This window comes from Protomyctophum parallelum, assembly GCF_964188405.1.
Source record: "Protomyctophum parallelum genome assembly, chromosome: 10".
Lineage (NCBI taxonomy): Eukaryota > Metazoa > Chordata > Actinopteri > Myctophiformes > Myctophidae > Protomyctophum > Protomyctophum parallelum.
The window spans coordinates 37,567,857-37,592,997 of record NC_139704.1 but is presented as its reverse complement, the minus strand read 5'-3'; the positions used below and the strand labels follow the sequence as shown (position 1 = coordinate 37,592,997).

Below are 25,141 nucleotides of genomic sequence, written 5' to 3'. Positions count from 1 at the left end.
GTGTGTGCATGCATGCTCTTGTCTTCACAATGACGTGCTGTGTTGTGCTCATTCCTGTCTGTGTGGCAGCCGTGCAGACAAAGATACACAATGTGACACAGGGACACGCACACCCACCCACAAAAACCCTTCTGCAACTTGACCGGTTTAGACACAGAGTCCCGGGCTGACGTCCAACACTCTTCACATGAAACACAGGAAATGACATTTCCTACGTTTTGCAGGAGAGAGAGAGAGAGAGAGAGAGAGAGAGAGGGGAGAGAGAGAGAGAGAGAGAGGGAGAGAGTGAGTAGTGGGAGAGTGCAGTGGGAGTTTTCTAAGTGGGAACAGAGCATTTACTGTTTCGTATTACACAGAAAGAGAAGAAAGAGAGCAGCCGAGTTAATGGTGGTGGCTGTCTGTGTGTGTGTGTTGCTGTGTGCTGTTTGGATGTAGCTGCTCGTGTAAGTGCTGTTGTTGTGTAGTTGTCTGGGTTTATGGATTCGCTGACTGAAGACAATGTATTTCTCTATAGTGATCCTAGTCCTGACTAAAGCTCTGTACACCGGTAAGTCCACCTTGTTTATTATAACAATGCAAGAAGCAGGGATGAGCTCAAAAGGAAGGAGCGTGCAAAAAAATAAATGAAGCTAAAAGAAGTAAAAGAATGCAAAATGATAACTTCATCCATCACTTTGGACTTTTTCCAACTTTCCAAGGATCATTCTGTGTAGTGCAACTAAAGCTCAGTCATCAGTTTGTCGGACACAGTGTACACTCCAGGCTGTTAAATCTTCTTGTAGTAGCCTACGGAAGAACGCAGATGGTTTGTGTACTGTAAGTACATTTAGGTTTACATCATTGTACTGTATGCTCTCCTCAGACGTACCTGCACAAGACCTGCTCCTGCAGATGATAGACCACTGGTTCTCAATGTCGGGTCCGGGGTCCACCAGGAGGTCCACATGGACCCTTACGGGGTCTGTAACTCTAAGAGTGTACCAATGGAACCAAATGGACCCGCAAGGGTCCATTTGGTTCCATTTGCTACGTTCTCAGAGTTAAATAAACACTGAGAATTTTACAGGGTAGATTGGGATCCCCCAAAAAAAAGTTCTATTCATGCTCAGATTTAGAGACTCGCAAGGAGGGTCCATTTTGACCCCTCGGTGGACCCCGGACCAGGCGTTGAGAAGCGTAGAAATAAGACACCCGTGGTATACCGTTTACCGATTCATACAGGGGACACCGCCACACAGGTCGTTCTGCCGGGTATATTACATGTCACACAAAATTGCGTGGGACAATAACCCAGAGGGGAACTCAACCAATCAACACAAACAAGAGCCAAGAAGGCGGTGCTGTGCTGCATGGCTGGGGGGGGGGGGGATCTGGGGGGGGGGGATCCCAGATGGTCCCTGTTATCTTGTCATGTTTTTTCTCCTATAGTCTGTTTCACTGTTTCAGGGGCTACGGTGCTGGAGATAAATGTGTCCCACCTGTAGAGCCTCTTTCAGCCATATTGCTCCCAGACTTGCTGTCTCCGCAGGAGAGGAGCCCTGACCCAGCTGGCACGAAAACAGATTAAACACACTAGTACCTCCAAACAGCTGTCTTCCCCCCCCTTGCAAGTAAAAGTGAATACACTAGGGTTACTGTATTATTATTACTGATTGGAAACATTGGACCAAACGCAATCTTATACTTTCTGGTGATTACAGGATACATTCCAAGCTGGTGATTTCAGGAAAAACAGCCCTACTACAGTGTAGATAGAGCTAGATGTGCATTTCATTAGAATGTGAGCTCCAAAAAGTGAATAAGAATGACTGTCTAAACTCTAAAGGCTATGATTTGAAAGAATGTCTTGCACATTAGGCATTTTCTTTTTAAAGGCCCAAAGCACTGAATATAGTATACAGTACTATAGCCTATACAATTTTATCATGCTGAACACAGCAAATGTTTTTTTCTTTATTCCCCTGCCCACAGCAGTGGGTGGCATGGTATTGTAATTGGTCCTGTCTGTCTGTTTGTGTGTTTGAGTATGGTATTCATGTGGTTGTTTGTTTTTTGTTTGTTAGCCAGATAACTTTTGAGAAGCAGATTTTCATGAAACTTGGACGGTGGGCTGCCCTGAAGATATGATTAACCTAAACTATCCTAAAGGGTCAAAGGTCAACCCCTCGCATGCACAGGCAGGGTCTCTGTCCCCCCGATGATTTAGTTGTATGTGTTCTTCTCGTCAATCTTGTGTACACCGTGAAGTCCTATGAATTTAACTTAAATTTAACTTAAAAGGGTCCATTTGTTAACGCAGTTTGTACAGTACATGATGCATGTGTGTATACTTTCGTGAAACAGAGATCTGCGATGCCCTGAACGTGACGGTCACCCCCGGCCCCCTCGCGTCGGTACCGGCGAGCGACAACTTCACGCTGACATGCCTGGTGTCGCAGAGGAAGAGGAGCAGCAGCTTTCTGGTCCTCCGCTGGTTCTTCACTCCTCCGTCTGCTCCCACGCTCTCGCCGCCTCCTCCTTCCCCTCCCTCTCCTCCTCCTCGCCCCTCGGCGGCGCCTCCGTCCCTCCGCCCCTCGGAGATCCTCATCGTCAAGATGGGGCTCATCGTCAAGATGGGGATGAAGAAGATGAAGTTTTACGGGAACTACACGCGCCACTTCCCGCAGCCCAAGTTCCGCCTGTACGAGGACAGCGAGGGCGAGGTGTATCGGCTGGTGATCGCCAACGTCACCCTGCGGGACGAGGGCTGGTACACCTGCAGGGTCCAGGAGATCCGCCGACATCGCAACGCCTGGAAGGCGGCGTCCAACGGTACCGGCGCCATGCAGCTCACAGGTAAACCAGGGCCTGGGTTTCTGCTATGTAGGCCCCGTCGGTGACCTCACGTCACTGCTGTCGCGTAGGGAGATTGTAGGCCGGCTATTTTTGGCGCGGGACATGTGGCGAAATATGAATTAGGTTTTATCATCCGTAATTCACATTTAAAGGGTAAGACCACTTTTTTTTAGAGGTTTGGGTTGTTTTCTTACCTTATTTTGGGTAAACTATTCCATTCCATGAGTTTTTTCGGGGAAACAGCTCTCTTTTAGCACATAAACCAACGCAACAAAAGCTGATTCTGACAGTTTATGATAAATTATTACTTTCGTCTTTTTTTTTTTTTAAAGATATTTTTTTGCGGCTTACGCCTTTATTGATTTTTTAAGGGATAGAAAGTAGGCTGACAGGAAACGGGAGAGAGATGGGGGGATGACATGCGGTAAAGGCCGTGTCGGGTCCGGGAGTCGAACCCGCGGCACACCGCGACTGGATCACCAGTCCGGTGCCCAGACCGTTACGCTACGGCCTGGGCCTACTTTCGTCTTTTAAGATAGATTTATAAAGTTACTATTTTAGTCGGAGATAGACTGCAGCAGTACTACGGCATCCCCAACTCTCGCGGGCCATCTTGTGTCTCCACGCTGTTTGAGATGCACCTTTGCGTATGAGCAATCCCAGACACAGACACTTTACACACTTCTTCTAAAGTGTCTTATAAAGTGTCTCCCTCAAACACGTCCATTGTGTATGTTTTTAGTGACAAGGGGACGAGATCAAATCCATTTGTTTACATCCCCGTCGTTTTCCAATAAGGAAGTGGTGTACAGTTTTGGTCCAATCAGATCAGACACGAACAGCAGAGATTCGGTCGGCGTAGGCATACCTACCGGATCTTCTTTCTACACAAATTAGTCAAAACAAGACAAAGTTGACATTTTTATTAAAAATAAAACCGCATGAGTTTTCCTGATAAAGAGTTTTCCATAAACTGTCAGAATCAGCTTTTGTTGCGTTCGTTTATGTGCTAAAAGAGTGACTTTGAGAGCTGTTTCCCCGCTACAATGGAAGTCAATGGACCCTATTTTTGTATTTCTTAAATTGCTAATAAACAACACAACGGAGCGAAATAACTCATGGAATGTAATAGTTTGCCCATAATAAGTTAAGAAAAAAACCCAAACCTCTAAAAAAAAGTGGTCTTACCCTTTAACATGGACGCTTGGTCCCGCTCAGCAGCAAATCAGGAACAAGCTTCCTTGTTGAATTCTGCACACAGGCTGTCAACAATACAGATTTAAACACATGTTTCACAACGAAATGTCATGTTTTTGACAAAAATGCATATACATGAACATATATTAAACATTGAGCGTATTTCCATTGTGTTCCTTTGAGTGTAAAGGTGCAGCTGGGCTTCTTCTTTCACGCTGACTTTCACCATGTAATGTCAAGGTCATGTGTGTTTAGCGTGGGTTGTGTGTACGCAATTCCCAAGGAATTGTTTTTGGGGAGCACTTGTTTTGGTTCACAGTCATGCTACATCCTGCATAATTTGCAAGGTTTCACAACAAATGCAGGGCTTTTTTAAATCACGTGAGATGCGAGAACAAGGCAGGCGCGCTGACAGTGCCCAACTGAGTCTCTGGGGGAGCAGGTACGTGCCACGCCCCCACATACATGTTGGCGAACGAGGTCTCCTTTTGTATAGGATGCGTGTACCATTTCGCCTGCAGTGGCTCCAATGGGGATGGCGTATCTTTTGTAATTAAATATCTTTGGTGTCAATCACAGCGATTGGGGTGGGAAAATGTCCTTGAGAATGGCTTGTCATTGGTTACACAGCTGATAGTTGAGTGTTGGAGACTGGGGTCACGGGGTCACCCACCCAGCTGTTTCCTGTAAACACTCCCAACATCCAGGAGTCACATACCTCTTTCTGTTTGTAGGCTTTTGTCTGGTGATGGATGGCATCATTTGTTTTGATTTATTTAACCACTTAAGCCCTATATACTTTGTTGTAATATGAATAGCACAAATACATGTACCGACTAGCTCACAACGCATCGTATTGCTGTTCTTTGTGAGCTTGTAGATCTGCTATTTTTGAAAAAGATTGGAACCATTTTGATTGCTTCTTTTTAAAATAATTTGAAATCTTTCACCTAAAATGACATTCCCAAAATCTGAATGCCAGGTTGAAATGGTTAATAACCACTTAAGCCCTATATAAAATATTGTATGTAGTAGTAGTACAGTGTAGTAGACTGTACATCTAAGTAAAGTAAAATAATTTTAAATTCAATCCAAAAAACAACCGGAAGCCAGTGCAGTGGCTTTAGGGCTCAGAATGAGGTAAAAGACAATGTTAGGAGCTTAATAAAACATTAATTCGACCTCCCGGTTAGCATATATGTTTCTATTGCTATATTACGGCCGCGAGAACCCTTGCTCGAAAATGGCCGATTATCACTTCCGGTTCATGCGGCCGGATCACTTCCGGATCACTTCTTCTCTGCCTTTTTCGTGCATTCAGTTCAAGATCGCCATCTATAGTAACGGGAGGGAATGTGATTAACATACTGTACATTTAAACGTAAATATTAAACACATCCAACATTTCCCAAAAAGAAAGGCATGTGTTTAATTAATGTATTCAGTTTGTACATCAAAGATGCGATTATAATCCATTTCTAATGGACGAAGCCTTGGCCTGGAAGAGAAATCATCAGGTGGCCTCCAACCTTCTTAGAGTGTTTCAACCATAGAGTATTAAAAGGATAGAGACTGAACTGGCGTGAAGCTCCGCCCCTCCGCTATTCATGTCATTGGAAGTTGCTCAGTGGCGTTTTGAAGCCGCTATTTCCGCCTTTTTGGGCGCACTTCCGCATTTGACCTCCAAAATGTGGAGGTCAAATGCGGAAGTGCAACCGAGCGCTCAATGTTAAAGGTCAGCTGCACGGGGTTTCCTCGTCATGAATCCACGGGTCCGCCTGCAGTCCTTCCTCTTACCACTAGGGCCCAGCGCTTCAACATTGGAGTGCCTAGCTGGCCCCTTGGTTTCAACCCTCAAACCACTACACTCCCCAGTGATTGGCCAAGTCACTGCCCCTCTCCTCCAGGCCTCCAGCTGTAGACAAAATCAGCGGAGGAGCGCCCCGGGCGCAGCCATCACTGAGGCACAACCAGCACCAGCTATAACGTAGTGACCTGCCGGCCAGGTGCAGCAAACCACTGCTGACCACACCCCAGCGACTGCCGCGCCCAGGGCACCCCCCAGCAGATCTGCCCATTGTCCTTTCTCTCATGCCAGAACCAACAGGAGGCTCCCTCTGCCTTGTGTGTTCTTGGGGCACTGAGGTCTCTCTAGGCCTATGGTTTGCCTCCTGCCTACGGTCCTCCTACGTCTCACCGGACTGTTTGTCTGCGCGGTGTGCATGTGTCCATCCTTGTCCACACTTGGCCTTACTGTTTAATTAAGTCTGACCAAAAGTAGGGATAAAACTAATCTATTCCCCAACAGCCATAAAAAAAGGATTGATCAGCGAGGATATCAAAAGCAGAAGCAGGCCCACACACACCCCACACACACACACACACACAATTACAGCTAAAAAACTAACTGAACACGGTTAAAGCAGAATGTGGTGGCAGCCTTTGAGACATTTACGGTCTACTCCAAAAACATGTCAACCAACCTCACCAACCACATTTTACAGAAGACTAGGCCTATAGCAGAAACGTAAAAAGAAATGTTTGAGGGGAAAATTATATTACTAAGTATTTGCCATAAATGTCCTATCCACCAGAGTACGGTTGCGTTGTTGTGCTGCTGTTGGTGGTTCCTGCTGAAATCAGGTGGGGGAATAAACTAAACAAGTTCCAGTGCAATTTAATTGTCAAGTAAATCTTTTATCCTGAGGGTCGCATAAAAGCAAAGCTACCATGCTGATGTCATGCAGTTCAGAGTTTCTGAACAGAGCCAGCTCAGCACCAGTGCACCTTCTTCTTCGCTGCTCTCGCACACAGGCTGATATTGTGGAGTGCGGTTTGGCTGTGTGAGCTCATTGTTTTGAGATGGAAATGCCAGAGGATTGGGGTCAGTCTCAGACGCAGACAGACCCTCTGCTCGCAGCAGAAAACGGACCAGGTTGGGAAAACGGGGCGGTAGGGGAGGGGGGGGGGGGGACACTGTGCCCCGTGCTGCATGTTTCTGTCAGCATTTTGGTCCCGTCTGCTAAACCACTTCTGTTGTTTCAACCAGTGTTTCCATTGTAAGACGTTGCAAAAACGTACTGTAAGCGTGCGAGATTGTGTGCGCCGTGTGCACGCCACGCCTGTGTTGCTGTTCAGTGAGGGGATTCCTAGGAAATGCACGGCGAATGCCAGGACAAATGTTTTCTTTTTTCCTGTGAATAAGTACTAGAAGTTCCTCCTTTTCTCTGGGTGTCAACTGTTGCGGCTCCAAAAAGGCCACTGCCGTCACAGTATGAATGTCAAACTGTCTCCTATATCATAATCAGAGCATATCGTCTCTTTCGGGTGTGAAAACTGTAGGATTAAAACCCACAAAAGTAGCAGATCTACAAGCTCAAAACGAATCCATGCGTTTTGGGCTTGTGGATCTGCTACCTTTGATTATTTTGTGTGATGTTGTACAGTGATGCAAATAGCCCGCATCCTGCATCCTTAGACTCACTAAATTGAGAAAGGCCGCAATCAAGTCACCATCCGGGGGTCCTGGGATGCAATACTGTACTGTACTCAGTACTGTACTCTAACGTCGTCGGACTCATAAAATGTCCCTGGGACTCATCTACCACCCCTGGGTCCTGGGACCCATTACATTGAAAACCTATTTACATAAATCACTGGCTGTAGTTTGGGTTATTGGGTTAGGGTTATGATCAAGTAGGATATATAATTACAAAAAAAACAGAATGACATCGTTTTTTATTTCTTGATAGTCAGTCTGCCATATCAACGTTAAATAAAATGATGACACCACATTGAAATATGTTCTTTCGCAGGACATTGTAATGATCAATAACCCACATATCTCCCAGACTCTCCCCAGTCAGAGTTCATAGTTTGAGTGTATGCAGAATTATGTGCAGGATGCAATTTGCATACAGATGTGAGGGGACTTAATTGAATTGACTACATGTTTCTACATGTAATTTTAAAAGAAAATCCTTTCTCCCCTCTCCCCTATGCCAAATCACCCTCTCCCCTATGCCAAATCACCCTCTCCCCTATGCCAAATCACCCTCTCCCCTATGCCAAATCACCCTCTCCCCTATGCCAAATCACCCTCTCCCCTATGCCAAATCACCCTCTCCCCTATGCCAAATCACCCTCTCCCCTATGCCAAATCACCCTCTTCCCTATGCCAAATCACCCTCTCCCCTATGCCAAATCACCCTCTCCCCTATGCCAAATCACCCTCTCCCCTATGCCAAATCACCCTCTCCCCTATGCCAATGTTGGCACGCGTGCCTAAGGTTTCTGGTTTAAATGGTAAAATGTCCATTGCAGTGCATCTTTATTTGACTGGATGTATTTCCACAGAGCCAAACGGGCTCAAGTCAAAAGCTATATGACAACGCCCTGCCCTGCATACAGGGCAACGTCCCGCTTTACAAAAAGCCACACAACCTCAGGCATCTCCGACATGCGTGGACCACAGGAACACAAACACCAGAGCCGAGCAGACGAGGGCAAACAATGAGGGGGGAACAAAGTTAGAAATGTAAATCCGCCTGGATCCCCTCTGTCTGTGGGAACCCCACAACAAAGGCTGAAGGCCCGCTGAGAAGGCCCACTCTCTCAGCGAGGGCCATCAGAGATGAGAAGGCCCACTCTCTCAGCGAGGGCCATCAGAGATGAGAAGGCCCACTCTCTCTCTCTCTCTCTCAGCGGACATCATCGCAGAGAGAGTGGAGACACTCCGCCCTCCCCTCACCCACTCCCTCGTCTCAAAGACATTGTTTTATTTTCTAATAAAACAAGTAAAAGTAGCAATACCACAACGTAAAACGTCCTCTGTTCAAAGTAAAAGTCCTGATCTACAAGCTTGCAACGATTCTGAGCTTGTAGATTCGAGTAGACATGGTATAAAATAATTGGTTAATGCATTTCTTCTCATAATCTAAATGAGCAAAGTAGCTAGTGACTAAAGATGACAAATAATTGTAGTGAATTAAAAAGTACGATATTTGCCTCAGAGATGCAGTGGGGTTTAAGTATCGAAAGATTACTACACTTTGAAGACAATGCACTACACTTTGAAAACAATGTACTACACTTTGAAGACACTGTACTACACTTTGGAGACACTGTACTACACTTTGAAGACACTGTACTACACTTTGGAGACACTGTACTACACTTTGGAGACAATGTACTACACTTTGAAAACAATGTACTACACTTTGAAGACACTCTATTACACTTTGGAGACACTGTACTACACTTTGGAGACAATGTACTACACTTTGGAGACACTGTACGTACTACACTTTGAAGACAATGTACTGCACTTTGAAGACAATGTACTGCACTTTGAGGACTATGTACTACACTTTGAAGACAATGTACTGCACTTTGAGGACTATGTACTACACTTTGAAGACAATGTACTGCACTTTGAGGACTATGTACTACACTTTGAAGACACTGTACTACACTTTGGAGACACTGTACTACACTTTGAGGACTATGTACTACACTTTGAAGACAATGTACTACACTTTGAGGACCTAGTCGATATGAGAGGATGCATCTCTCAAGGGTCTTATGATGAAGTACACAAGTAAAAGTACTTGTGTAGTTGCCTTCCCCCACTAGACATCGTAGGGAGAGAGGAGGGGGGGGGGGGGGAGGAGGCAGTCCGCCCTTCTCAGATGACCAACATCTGACCACCTTCACTCCGGAGCAAAGTGCAGGCTGCTTAGCGGCGTGTTTCTAAAAGCGGGCTGTGGAGCGCAACACACACAGCCCTCTTTAAAGATCTGACGTAAGCCTGTCTCTTACATCAGATCTCATAAGAGCAAAAAGGATGGAGCTGGCCCCCTTAGAGACCACTGCTTCAGAGTCACTTTTATGTCTTCCTGCCAGGTTTATGTGTTTTTTTCTTTTTCCACAGAGGGGTTATGTTGTCTAAAATAAAGACAGCTGCAGCCGGGGTTAAAAGACCAATGTGCCTAATAATTCATTCTTGAAAAAGGACAAGAGCACATCATTGCTGTACATATACACAAGAGATTTCATTCGCTTGTTCTTTTCAGTTTCATGGGTCTCCGAGTATAAGTGGTCTTAGTGTCTGCCGGGTGGAAACCTCATATGTCCAAAACTGTTACGTACTTCTCAGGATTTAAATTCAAAAACTGTGAAAGTTGCTAGTTGATATCCTGCTCTGTTTGCTAAGAACTTGGCAGCACAGGCACATCTGTACCTGCTGTCTGCCTGTCTGACAGGACATCTGTAGAATACAGTATATCATCGCTGTTGGACAGAATCCTTGTATCTCCATAATGGTTTTTTTTAGTGGTGTACTACTGTCGAGAGAGAGTGTCGCGCAATAGTACTGAAAATAGCAGGTCTACAAGTACAAGCTGATTGACACACAGGCTTGTAAGGTACTGTAGGTCTGGGATTTTTTAGTTTTGAAAAGTGGTTAAGTTTGACTTGCGGTTGGGGTTTTATAAATATTTAACCAATGAAAAGCGATCGTGACTAAATAACTACATTGGATCCATTGGAACACAGGTCTCTTTTTTATTTCTTTGCCCCAAAAGTAAAGTTTTCCATACAAGGTTTCCATCCGACAGCAAGTATTACAACCTAGCACAGGGTTCAGAGCCAACGTGAACATCAAACAGACCGTTTGATCTGATGGTTCAAGGTCACACATATGGTCCGATAGCTTCCATCACTGTTGTCTTCTCACGGTATCAGTAAGTGAGGCGTGTTCCTCACATCAGTCAATTTCATACCTTCGTATTTGTGCCGTGGATGCCCATTTGATCCCATTTCGTGCCAGGGATGGGACCCACACACAAGAGAAGACTTTTCTTCCTGCTGTATCAAACTACAGCATCACACAAAAGTATGAAAAGTCAAAGATCCACAAGCTCGAAGCTCATCAATCTGCTACTTTTAAATTTGAATCCTGAAAAATAACAGTTCAGGATGACATTTATTTGGGGAAATGTACATTTCCAAAATATGGATGCCAGGTTGAGACATGACCCACACATTTTGGGTCATGTTATAAATATGCATGAGAGGCTCTGTTCATCTCACTGCTATTGACGCGTACACACAGTGCTCCATAATGGTCCCTCTTCATTATACGCCGTGGCGTTCTGATTCATTCCATTCACATTCAAATGTCGTATAGAACAAGTATGAACTGACCAACAAAATACAACTTGCAAACGTCGTAGAGCAACGGGGGAATCACCCTCACGCTGTCCAGGACTCGAGATATGTCGTGTGTGTGTGTGTGTGTGTATGTGTGTGTTTGTGTGTGTTGCAGTAGTCTTTCCTCTAACTCTGCATGTCAGTGGTTTGGAATGGATATTTGGGGAAACCGCTGAGGGTTTCTGCTGTGTTAGCTCACTGGCCTCAGACTGCTGTGTTTAGGTCACTGCCCTCAGACAACCGTCATGTACAAAGATACGCACAGCCTGCGGTTCCAATCTGTGTCCTCGAACCATGAGCCATGGTGCATTACAGGGTTCACAATTATGATGTATTAAATATTGAAGCTAATCGCAGATATTTTTGCTAAATTGCTAAAAGAAAACTCCCATCTCCATTATTCTAACCTTTTGTGTTTTTGAGTGGTGCAACCACTCCAAGGAACAGCAATGTCCTGTAGGTTCATGCGTCGTTAATGAGCACCAGTATATGACTATTAGTACCAGTAGGGGTGCTGTTGGACCAGAAACAGAGAGAGAGATAGTGCTGCACGTGCTGCACTGTTGCCTGCTAATGAGAGAGAGAGAGAGAGAGAGGAGGGGGGGGGGGGGGGAGAGAGAGAGGGGAGTTGCACCACTCAGTTCACACAGGTGTTATTTTTTCTTAATAAAACGCCATACTTGATCACACTACAGCGTCACACAAAAGCATCAAGAGCAGCAGATCGATAAGCTCGAAACGCGGAGCTTGTCGATCTGCTACTTTTGAACTTGAAATACTGTAAAGCAACAGTTTTGTGTGTGACAATGAATTGTCAACCAAAGCTTCATGATGGTGACTGACAGCTCTAGTGCTGTACTGTATGTATTACTGTATGTATTACTGTGCTGACCTTTTGAATACTTGTCCTTCCAGTGCACTTTACCCTGGAGGACAGCAGCAGTGAAGGAGTGTGGCGCTTATTTGCAGGTACTGTCATATTCCTTCTGCGGTAGCTCTCCTTCAGCTACATTTTCATTGGTGGATAAGGTGATACGCTTTATTACAATAAGGTGACTAGTACTGACTATATATACTGTATCGTTGCTGTTGGAGCCAAAACCTCTTATCTCCATATTCTTTCTACGTCAGTGGTTCGCCATCTTTTCAGGACGTCACGTGACGCCACAAAATAATCATATCACCCAGTAACAACCACTTGGAATGCAGTTGAGGCATTACATTTAGTATGACAGAATGTATGACAGTATGACATACAGTATGACAATATGCAGATACTGTACATATTAAGCATGCTTGTAGATCAGCTATTTTTTTTTAAATGTTTGCCTCTATATAATTTGACAAATGTTTGACAATTCTTTGTTGATGGCTTTTGATGCAGTAATGCTCTTTTTTCATTTCATTTTTTTTAGGTATTAAAAACAATGTCACTTTACCGTTATTATTATTATTATTTTTTAAATAATAATCATGTGGGGACCCCCCTGGGGGTCTGGACCCACAGGTTGAGAACCACTGAACGACATGATAACCCTCACCTAACCCGTTGTGTGCGTGTCTCTCTTGTAGACGTGTATCTGTGTGCTGTGCTCATCTGCTCCCTCGGCCTCCTGTCCATCTTCCTGTTCACCCTGGTTCTGACGGGCCAGTACCTTCATAACAGACACAGGCTCAAAGGTGAGAGACTGTCCCGTCACATGGAAAGATCTGACAGCGCCGCTCAACAGAAAAGTCAGCAGATTTCCAACCTGGAAAATCGAGGTCACGTCATTAGTGGTGGAAAACGCAATGAAATTGTTATAGGTAAAAGTATGGAATTCAAAAGTTATTGGTACCAAAAGTAGAAATCTTAAATTCCATTTTTTTTTTAATAGCAGTTCTACAAGCTCACAATACGACACATTGTGAGCTTATTTTTTCAGCTATTTTCAAATGGACGGAATGTTTATAGGGTTGAAGTGACTAATGTTTTGTAATAATCAAAATCTACAAAGTAACTTGTAACTAAGTTTTCAAATGATTGTAGTGGAGTAAAAAGTACAATATTTGAATCCGAGTTGTAGTGGAAACTGTAAATACTCCATTAAAGTAAAAATACCTCAAAATTGTACACATTGTGACACGCTCCATATATGAAGATCATGACACTGACCTAATCAAACCCTGGATAGCCATACATGGAGAAGACTGGATCATCACCTAAATCTGCATATATGGAGCTGACTTATTCTGACATTCCATATGATGATCCTTCCCCACCCGTCCTTCCTCTTCGATGTGTCCCTTTTGACTGATACCTGTCCATTCAAACTCTAGATGGGCCGACGCCAAAGTTAATTGTGCAGCCACGCCTGGCAGTCGGCGAAAACTAGAGTTCTAGGCCCTAAAATGAAGGCCCGGACCTATCTGGGCCCTCATCAAACCATGTACAGTACACTCAAGACATTGCCCCTGCTGCCACCCTTAGATCTCCATATATGGAGCTGACCTGTTCTGACATTCCATAATGTTGATCTGACCTCATCAAACCCTGTACACTCAAGACACGCTCCATTTATGGCCAGTACAGAATGCATTCCATGTTGATCTGACCCCCCATGCCAAAGCGGCAGCGTTCGCCCAGCAGTCTGCCGTCACCCAGATGTGTGCACTGTGCACGGGATCTATTCAGATCAACATGAGTCCAGTTCTAATCTTTATCTTGTCTGTCTTCTCCACAGCTAGTTATCTGCTGGTCAAATGTCCTGAAAGCAGGTAAGTCCTCATCTTATAAAGCTATGTCCATGTATGACAGTGTCACACACTTAATAACCGACATACAAGCTCACAACGTGTCGCAGTACGACACATTGTGAGCTTTTAGATTGGCTATTTCACAGTATAAACCCTTACTTCAGTTAGGACAACCCATGAATTTAATCAAAAGGTTTTTTAAATATATAATGAGCAATAGGCCTACATTTATACGAATAGATCAGCTTTTGGGTACTCTGACTGAGGGAGCTCACCAACCCCCCCCTGCCACCCTCAACCAATAGGGGTCTTTCGAAAACCCACCTATAAAAGTATATAAATCCAAAACAACAGGTGTAAGCTGCAGTCGTGGAGGGTGAGCAGCGATTTAAGAAACAGCAGCAGCCCATAGGCTGGTAATCCAGACGGCCTTTGCTGCATGTCTGTGTCGTCGTCGTCCCCCCCCCCCCCCCCAATCAAAAAGCCCCAAAGAATATCTTTAAAAAAGAAACAACAGCAGGGACAGCGGCAGCAAACACAGCAAGGCATTGACGTTGTCGAGCGGAGTCTGAGTCCCTCAGAGGGGATCCCCTGGTGCAAAACATTTTCAGATGGGGGGGTCGGCGGCCAAATACATATAATTTGACATGATGAAAAGGTTTGACCACCACTGATATAGAAACACGGTCAGAAAACGGTCATTTGTAGAATCTGGTCTCAGGTCTTAATGAGTCAATAAAAGCCTGCAGGAGGGTCAATAAAAGGCTGTTTCTTTCCTCTGCCCTCTTCAGCTCAGGAGAGACGGTGACGAGCTCCGTCAGCTCGTCTCCCCGGGCACACAGGAAAGAGACCAGACAGACGTCTCACATAAAGGCATCGGCGCCAACGTTACTTCACCTGCCAGAGGAGCCGCTGCCACCACACATACCGGCTAAAGGTTAGTTTAACCTGGCTTACTATGCCAAGGCATTTGAAAAGTTTCAAAGAAACTTATATCAGGCAGAAACCTCTTGTTTCCATATTCTAACTTTGCTTCTTTTTTTTGGCGTAAATGAGCGCCCTACTTGATCATACTACAAATGTCACTCAAAAGTAACAGATGTACAAGGTTGAAACCACGGTTTGAGCTTGTCGATCTGCTACTTTTGCCGTTTTTGAATTTGAATCCTGAAGAAAACAGTTTTGGACATACAAGGTTTCCACCTGACAGAGATGATATATTAAATTAAGTAAATAAAAATGCATCAAATTTCACATAAAAGTATAAAATACGACTTTAGTGTTTCATTGAGCAACCCTTGGCAGTCAGCATGGGATTTGTTGTTATTATCCAAGAGGGAATATGACTTTGATGCTTAAATCGGCCATTAGCCTGTCAAATAGGGAATTGCAATGCCCTTACATTCTGCTCTGTATGTCCAAGTCCATTTACATTGTTTAGATTCTAGTGCTCCCAGCAGAGGTAAAAGAGGAAAATAACCATTATACTTAACTATTGTTGGAAACCGTGTCTAGTGTCTAGTGAGGTTTGTGATGTGGATAGAGTGGAGATTGGCAGGGAGTGAAATCCATCTGTGGGTTAAAACTGTACACTAGTTACTTTATTACAAAACATACTTCAGCCATGTAGATATATTTTGGCCATTTGAAAATAGCAGATCTACAAGCTTAGCTCATGTTAGCTAAAATCGGCTATTTTATTTTTTTATTGAACTTTATATTGCCCAATGAGTACTTTTACTTTTGTTAATTACTTTTGTAAATTTTAATGTTGATACTTTTGTTGTAATTTTCCTCGAGTACATTTTGGATTCAGGACTTCTACTTGTATATCTACGTACATTGCAGTATTGATACTTTACTTATGTAAAACATGCAAGTACTGCTCCTATACTGATGCCAAAATGACAGAGGTAGAGTTCATTTTATTGCTTTGGCATTACAGACCTTTGTCAACACAGCCATATTGACATGAAACAAATATGCGCCAACATCAATATCACCATTGCGTTTGTGAGATACAGTCAGAGATAAGGTATCTTGTTCTGTGCTAGTGCAAAACTACTGTATGGTTACATATTATAATACAGAGGCCCTTCAAAACAACCACCAATCTCATTGCAAATGAAGTCATAGAGTAAAACATTTGTTTTTCCAAGTTCCAGAGCCCCGAAAAGGAGCCAAATCCATGCAGGAAACACCTCCAAGTCTTGTTTGTTTGTACTTTCTGGCACGCACACATGTACAACGATGTCAATTCCCCTTCCCCTATTCACATGTATTGGCATATAAGGTCACTGTAGCTAAAAGCAGTACGTTTCCGTTCCATTGAGTGTAGCAGAGTCTTTCCAGTGAGTCAACGGGCACAATAGCAGAACCCTGACTGACTTTGTTTGATCTTGATGGCACGCACGCACACACACACACACACACACACACACACACACACACACAATATCTTATAGTCTCATTGCTAGCACCTGTATTTACCCGACTATTAGGTGTTACAGAATGCCTACTGTGGAAAAAAGGTCATTGAATAGATTATGCTAATTCAAACCCACTGAGGGGCAAGTCCAATGCCTTGGCTTCAGCCCCAGTGCCAGGTCTTTCTGATAGTTCTCTTCCTGGCTGCTATTCGTTTGGTTTGTTGTTCTTGTGTTCTAGTTCCCAGTGCCGCACAAAGACCGCGGAAGCCCAGGCGCTTAAAGAACCAGTCCAAGAGATCTGTTCCTGTAAGATTTCTATTATAATATTAAGTACTGTATACTTCAACACTCTGGGAGTATGTGCAAATGGAACACATTGTTGCTGTTGGGCAGAAACTTCTTAACTCCATATTCTATTAATTTTTTTCATGAATTAAGTAACGCCCTACTTGATCATAGCGTCACACAAAATCATCAAAAGTATCAGATCTACTACTTGCTATTTATTTTATGTGAATCCTGAAAAGTAAACCCCTTTTTTTCATATGAGGTTTCCACCCAACAAAGACGATATGTACACTCTCCGAGTCACAAATTCATACGTACATTAACACTGTATTTTTGCTGGGTGAGATGCTGGGTGAGCTGCTGAATCTTTTTTGTTTGCGTTTTTGTCATGTTTTGAATTGGGTTACAGAGTTGCATGCAATGGGAACTTCCGACTCACAGTAGCACTCCCAAGCATTCTTGATTGTCTAGCAGTGGGTCCACCAGTGGTCCTTGAGGGGGTTCCAGGTGGTCCCCAGCTAAATGATGGAGAGTTGGTCCATTTGGTTTCATTTTACCCTCTCAAGAGTTAGAATTTTTTATTTGAAATGGGATGTTTTCCTGTTCTCTCTCCTAATCGTACCACATCAATACAGCATGGAAATGTGGATACAATCATATCCAACGATTACAAAATATTCTAAGTTTTGGGTGTGAGAGGCTAAATGTCATCAAATGGTGGTCCGTGGCTCATATGCCGAATAAATAATGGGCCTCGACATGAAACTGGTTGAAAACCACTGGTCTACAGACGTGTATTGCTGTATCCTCATACAGTTACGAGTCCGACACTGATCATTCTGTTTCTCAAACACAATTACTTATTCACCATGCTTTATTTTATCTATATTTACAGTAACAGTCGTCAAATATAGGCATGAGTAAATACATCTTAATATTTCTACTCATTATTTTCTAGTACATTTGCAAGTGACAATCTATTTAATTGGCCCGTAACTTGACATGGCTGATTCTGATTGGCTAGAGTGGAAGTCTTTGCACGGGACCATATTGATTGGATTAGCACATAGCTCTGAGGATCTGAAGGATATTGGATAGGGCTTCTATTGTACACTGTTTTTCTTCTAAACTGAATGTTCCAAAAGTTCGTGCGAGGCCTGTAAACACATACTTTCTGCAAATGAAAACCACTTGGCGACATAGGGACCCATCTACTTGTAGTATAGAGAGAGAGAGGAATACTTGATGCATTAGAATTCTAGAATGTTATGATTTATGATTATGGTGGTTTTCAAACATTTTCATTTACATTATTTGGCCATGGGCTCTCAATAAAAAAGATAAAAATAAAAAACAAAAACAAAAAACTGAAGATTGAAATGATTTGTGTTAATTAGCGAAAAATGTTCACACGTTGTTTCAAATAACAGATCTACAAGCTCACGATGTGCAATCTGAGCTTGTAGATGAGCAATTTTCAAATAATAAAAGTATAAAAAAGTTCCCCATTTTGCTGGGGACAGTGGGACACCCAGGAGCCACCCCAAGGACCCCTGGGGGTTCTCAGACCCCACACTGAGAACCACTCATTTATGACTGCTAAAAACTCACTACTGCAGTATACTTTTGAACGCTGAAATGTTTCTCTCTCGTATCTCCTGGCTGTATTCCCTCCCTCTCTCTCTCTCTCTCCCCCCGTCGTCTCTCTCTTGTCTCGTATCTCTCTCTTATTCTCTTTCTGTTCTATTCGTCTCCCTCTCTCTCTCTCTCTCTCTCTCTCTCTCATGTGTCCCCAATGTCTCCCCATCCTCTTCTCCAGCCTAAAGTCTCGACAGAGGACAGTCTGACATACGCGGAGCTGGAGCTGGTCAGACCGCGGCTCAGCGAGCCTCCCGCCGACCCCTCCTCCTCCCCCGGCCCAGACGCCGCCGCTGGGGCCTCCACCACCGCCTCCTGCTCGGACACGGTGTACGCTCAGATCCTCTTCCAGGAGAGGCAGCTGTAGACGCATGGATGGATGTCCAACCGTCCCTCCTGGGGAGGGGCCGCGAGACATCCGAGTCATACCGTCACATTACAACAACAAAGACTCTATTTATGAAACGTATGGGATTATTAAGTGTTTTCTTTTGTTACGTAATATACAGTACCAGTGTTGGACAAAGTACGGTACTCAAATCCCGTCACAAGTACTCAAAGTATTCATGTACAGTAGTTGCTGTCAGGGCAGAACCCTATTATCTCCATATTATATAACTATGTGTTTTTTTTGTAAATTGACACCCTACTTGATCATACTACAGCGTCACACAAAAGGTGTTATTTTTATTTTTTTATCCTGAAATCTAACAGTTTTGGACATATGATGTTTCCACCCGACAGAGCAGACGATATATACATCTCCTGGTCAAATATTGTTTGACCACAAGTTGAAGTTGCTCATAGTTTTAGATTTGTACTGGAGTACTAGCTTATTAAAAATACGTATTTGAAAGTACATGCTTTTTTTAAATGCTTTTTAATTAACCCCACCCCAAGAACTATAGAATATAATTCAAAGCATGTCGCAAATCACGACGTGTTGTGAGCTAGCTTGTAGCACATGTTTGAACTATTTTCCAACTATGTGGCGGTTAATTCATGATGTATTTTCACAAGTTATCCAAGAATGTAGTGGAGTCAAAAGTTTGTCTTTGAAATATAGATGAGAGTGAAAGTCAACCTTCCACAAAAATAAATATGAAACTACAGATACTCAAAATGTTACTGCTTGGCCATGCGTCTGCCAGTTTTTTGTTTGTTTGTTTTGTTTTGTTTTGTTTTGACAAAGCGTCTGTCGGTTGGAAACCTCAAATGTCTAAAACTGTCTACTTTTCAGGATTCAAATTTTAAAGTAGCAAAAGTAGCAGATCGACAAGTTCAAAACGCGTCACTTCGCGTCACGTTTTGAGCTAGCATAAGCAAATCTGCTACTATATGTGTGAGACACTGTAGTATGATGATGAAAGTTATGAAAAAACTCAAAGTTAGAATGTTTGTTGCTTCTCTTTGGCATGCTTGGTCTGCATGCCAGATGTTGTGTTCAGGAATGTTTAGTACATGTAGCTACTGTTAACTGTTGCCTTACAAAGCCAGAAAACATCCCAAACTGTGTCGCAAGACGTTGCACCATAAGACTGTTCTGCAACACTCTGCTTTTGAAATGTTCCTAGAAATACCATACTAATAAACAAATCAAATAGAAAAATATATGAACAGCTCTAACATCCAGTGTCAGCTAATATATGTAAATTAGACCACTTGACTACATGAACACTATGCCCTAGTATTCTGGTCTTGGCATAACCAGTAAGACGCCTGGGGGCGAGAAGCGACCTCTCCCCTTAGGGCGAGGTCTATGGGGTCCAGGCACGAGACCTGGGCCCCATATATGGGGCTTATACGGGCTTAATATTGACGGCAGTGCCTCTGGCGTTCCCTGGCCTTAGTACTTAGTTTAGACAGTACTTGGTTTAGACTAGTCATTGGTTAGACCAGTCATTAGTCCTACAACTAGAACCTATCTCAAACCCTCACCCTAAACCTAACCTCCCATGGGGCAGCACACCTAAACCTAACCTTAACCCATGTCTAATCAATGACTAGTCTAAGTATGCACCCCGGTCAGATTAAGATATTCCAGGAGCGCAGGGCTGTGGACAAGGCCTTGCAGCGAATGCACGATACTGGAATGTGAGAACCATCACGCTTGATGGTAATTGCTACGTCTGATGCCATATTGTTTAACTGAAACAACCAATCATATCTGCAACGCCACACGCCTGGATCATCACCTAGATCTCCATATATGGGCTGACAGGGCTGTTCAATACCTTTACAATCCGAACTCACTGATTCCATATGGATATATCTGACATAGTGTGACATCATAATAATGACTCACTGGCCAAAATCTCTACATCTGACCTCACAGTTCCACATATACAGTAGATATAGCTGAGCGGTCATGACATCACCAGCTCACCAGAATGTTCTAAAACAAAATAGAATCACAAACAAATTAATTCTTCAAGTTGTGTGACTTAGAGCCTCTTCCATTTTTTGCCATGCCAGCAAAGCGGAAGAACAGCACTGATAGCCCCAGTACTATACGTCATACTGCTGGGGCAGATCGGAGTGTGCACGCATCCGCCTGGACTGCTGGGCCAGTGAGTGAGGGGGAGAGTGACGTCTGCCATGGCGGGGAAAGTGGGTTAGGTGTAAAAGACCCTGGTCAACCTAAAAGGGTTTAAGTCAGGGGGTTCGACCTTTTTCAGGTCAAGGACCCCCTAGCTGAGAGAGAGAGATGGAGCAGCTAGGGACTCCCCCAACTACATTATTGTATTAAAATAGTATTGAAAATTACACTTTTTCCCTAGATTTCATTGTTACCTAGCTATACTTGTTTGACACACAATCTTTTCTATTGATGTTAGATTCATGCTAATGTATGTTTCCAAACCTTTTAAACCCTCACTATTTAGTCAACATGAAATGTTAGGTCTGCTCTTTCCCCCTCTACACCAATTCTCTGACGATCAAGCTCACAATGCCTCGTGCTGCAAGGTGTTGTGAGTTTCTAGATTTACATTTTTCTTTTCACACAAGCCCTGGATTAAGTGGTTAGCTAAGCCATATATTCATCGTTGTATGTATAAGTATTGGAAGCTGGTGGATTTGAGCTATTTTTCCAACATAAAAATGAAATCTTTGAAACATAGATAACATAGATCTTTGAAACAACACAATAATTTCTTTGGCTCAAAATAGGGACACCACGTCGGGGTGGTTAATCTTTCTAGTTTTACCGAGCTGTTCCCTATAGTTGGCACCAAGAGGTGCAGTAGTGCTTCTCATTTGGAAGTCTGGACAACACACCACACAGACGTAAACACTGCATGTGAATTCTGGAGACAGCAGGTACTGTATCACGCTCGGCTGCCCAGGGAAGGTTAAGGGTGTCGGCCATTTTGTGAAGGTCAGTTTGTGAAAAATGGGACGAAGACGGAGGTTGCGGAGGAAGAAAATGATGCTCTCTACACATTACTTCTTGCGACGTGAGACGAGAATTGAGAGAGACACACACACACACACACACACACACACACACCAAACCCCCCCTCACAGCTTAGACTCAGCGACTAGGATGAACACACTAATGACTACATTTATTCAAATTAGACTAATTGTAATCATGGTTAATAATTAGCTTTACAGTGCATTATAATTGGGTTAGGCTACAAGATGGTTCTGCCTAGGTGCAATAATTTATTTGATTTAATTATTCTGAGCAGCCCAACTGCTTGACATTTCATATCATAAAACCAGTGGTCTAGAGAGAATGGAGATGGCCGTTGTCTTTAGAGAAGGTCATTGCTCGCTCTCTGGGAAAATTATGAGGGCTATTTTCCACTCTATTAAGCTACTCCACTTAGCACAATTATCCACACACACAAAGGTTAAAGAGAGAGACCTCCCCCTTCAAGAGAGGAGTGGTGAGAGAATGGAGGGAGAATATCTCTTTTATATCTCGACAGCTCTACTCTGAAGGCGTGTGAGGACTGTGGTGCAAGATACTCTACACTTCCTTTGAATGCTTAACCATTCAAATGACCATGATATCATGGTCAATATGTCAGTATCATATCATGATAATAATATGGTCAGTATCATTGTCAGTAGGCCTATGTCAATATGTGAGTATGTAACAGAGCTGTCAGGCCCCTCTCACAGCACTTTGTGACAGGGATGTCAGGCCCTGAGCGTTGTGTGAGCTTGTAGCTATTTTTAAAATGGTTTTGGACATAGAAGGTTTCCACATGACAGCAACGATATAGGGTTTAAGCAGTTAAGAGCCCATTTGCCATGGGGAGCTTCAAAGGAAGAGGTTTAGGTGTCTGTCTCCTAGGGCGCAGACTAGAGTTGGCTCAACCCCTAGGGGTCACGTCGTAAAAATACACATGGATCATAGTAAAAACCTACAAGAAAGGAACATATAAAATAGAAGATATTACAAATGTAACAAGAATGGACTCATAGCGCCATGACTTCTGTCAGGGAATTCTGAATCAATCAGTATTTGTGGAAGCAAACAGAGTCACTGCTTACAAGTTAGACGTTTATTACTTGAGCTCATGGGAGAAGTACATTAAACAGTCAGGTCGGTTGTCAAATGGAGCAGGGAGAGAGCATAGCTACATACAAAGAGACGTGGGGAGAGAGCTTCTGTCATAGGACCAGGCTGTACTCAATTCAATTTAAAGGATAATAAAACATAACAATAAAACCAGGTCTGTTTACTCGATTCAGAATTTCAGAACATATTGTAAGGTCACTTCCACACTTCCCTGTGGATCTTGCACGTCATGTTTTGACACCAGTCTTGATCAAATATGGAGGGGTGGCGGTCTGAGATTATGAATAGACAAAACATTCACAATATATGAAAATATTCTGGGAGGTACTTGCTTGGGTCTACAGGCAGCTCAATACGTTTTAGTTCTGATCAGTCCAGTGGTTTGTGAGGTTAGCCATGGACACTCACAGAGCAGGAAACACTGAAGGTGTGGAGTTTGCCGGTTCAATGCTCACTTTAATATGGCCTCAAACATGACAAAATCAATGGCAAAATAAACACCACATTTAAAAAGAATCACACTCTGAACAAACAGTAAAAGTCCATAGTCTTGGCTGCCATATGATATCATTTCAAAAGCCAGACTTGATGGGCTATAGCGCCGGTCAAAAAACAAACAAAAAACACATGGTCTCCAACTATTCAACGTTTTCCTCTTCCATCCTCAGTTCTCCTTTACAGACTGTATCCTGAAGTCCTCATCTATAATATATAACTGTCCGTTTCTTTTCTCTGGAACTTGTTCTCTGGCGTCGTCAGTCACTTTTTCTGTTGCCGTTTCCAGTCATGGTTGCCAGTTCCCATCTGATGTCGTGTGGGAGTCCGGACTCCTCCAGACAGTACCGAATAACTGCTAGCTTGCATAACATCTTCAGAGTAGGACTTAAGTCTAAGATGTACAGGTTATCAGGCATGCCTCCTCCATAGAGGATGACACGCTCTCCCACCATGCAACAGCACATCCAATACATCCGACCTGTCAGACGTTTACCCTTGGGCACAACCCTCTTCCACTTCAAGGTGTCTGGGTTGAATTTCCACAGATCAACACAGTTGCTGCCACCAAATATGTACAGCTCTCCCTTGTAGGCAAAGGCTGAATGACCCCAGCATCGCTCTTCAAGAAGCTGTGCAGAAGGTTCCGTGCTTAGCCAGTGGTTGGTCTCCGTGTCAAACACGGTGAAGTTGTTGTACCATTGGCCCTTAAATACAAACATCTTTGTCCCGATGATAGTAGAAGAGTGACATTGTAAAGCAGGTGGCGGAGTACCTGTGGCGTCAATTAAAGACCAGACCATTGTGTTGGTGTCCAGCTTATAGATAACATTGGTGTACCTGGACAGCTTGGTGTACCCTCCATAGATATACATAACATTTCCCAAGACACAGGCTGAGTGGCTGTACCTCACTCCTGGAACAGTCCCAGAAACCTTGGGCTTGGACCATCCGTGGGTGTAGACGTTGAATGCATAAAGTATGTCGTAGTGCTCCCATTTGTTGTTAGTCCATCCCCCGCAGATGTAGACAATGTTGTCTATCAGCACAACGCTGTGGCCCCAGCGATTGGAGGGAACCTCCCCAGTTGTCATCGGGGGCAACTTTGTCCAGCGCAAAGATACTATGTTGAAGATGTGCACCTCAATGTGAACCTTGTTCTCCCAGTACCCTCCGAAAGAATACACCTTGCCCCCCATCGCCACAGCAGCATGGTCATCTCTGTTCAGTCCTCCTTTCAGGTGCACTGTCAAGTACAACATTTCTATACCAGTGGAACCATTTGTGAAAGACAAATTACCCAGTGACCGTTGGGCAAAATGATTTGCTCCCGATTGCACGCTACCGCTTTATATATACACCACGGCACAAATGTCATGCACATCGTGAAACCGACACGGTGAGTCAGGGAAGCTGATGCCTGTTGATCTCCCAATTATAGCAAATTTGTCAAGTGGCAGATCTTCCTCCTTTGATGCAGTTTCCTGGGTCCCAGATGTAGCGGTGACGACATGTGGGCCTACACAAAGACAGAAAGCGTGTGTGTGCATATATGCACACACACACACACACACACACACACACACACACACGGCAAGGGTTGTATAGTTACCTGGCCATGATGTAACTCCAAAAGCGGGTGAGACATCTAAAATAGTTGCTCCATTGGTTAGAAATGGATTCTTCAAAATATGGTCTTGTTATTCAGGCAAGAAATGAAATCGTAGATTGTCTTGAAGAAATGAAATGTGTAGATTGTCTTGAAGAAATGATA

The 25,141-nt window shown here is 43.7% G+C and overlaps 1 protein-coding gene across 1 annotated transcript; it reads left to right on the top strand.

The window, feature by feature from the left end:
- The first annotated feature begins 296 nt into the window (after window positions 1–296).
- Window positions 297–20,050, top strand: vstm4a (V-set and transmembrane domain containing 4a). The gene is made up of 8 exons (XM_083775634.1): window positions 297–547; window positions 2,344–2,835; window positions 12,160–12,213; window positions 12,817–12,924; window positions 13,968–14,001; window positions 14,772–14,917; window positions 16,648–16,715; window positions 18,517–20,050. Exons 1-8 carry the CDS (start codon window positions 499–501, stop codon window positions 18,700–18,702), a joined length of 1,137 nt encoding a protein of 378 aa, XP_083631760.1. The 5' UTR covers window positions 297–498; the 3' UTR covers window positions 18,703–20,050.
- The last annotated feature ends 5,091 nt before the right edge of the window (window positions 20,051–25,141 follow it).

Bases quoted from the DNA above. Each gene is read 5' to 3' on its own strand.
- vstm4a (XM_083775634.1), top strand. From the start codon at position 499: ATGTATTTCTCTATAGTGATCCTAGTCCTGACTAAAGCTCTGTACACC. The intron at 12,214-12,816 runs GTACTGTCATAT...TCTCTCTTGTAG, and splicing joins AGTGTGGCGCTTATTTGCAG to ACGTGTATCTGTGTGCTGTG. The intron at 14,918-16,647 runs GTTAGTTTAACC...CTTGTGTTCTAG, and splicing joins ACCACACATACCGGCTAAAG to TTCCCAGTGCCGCACAAAGA.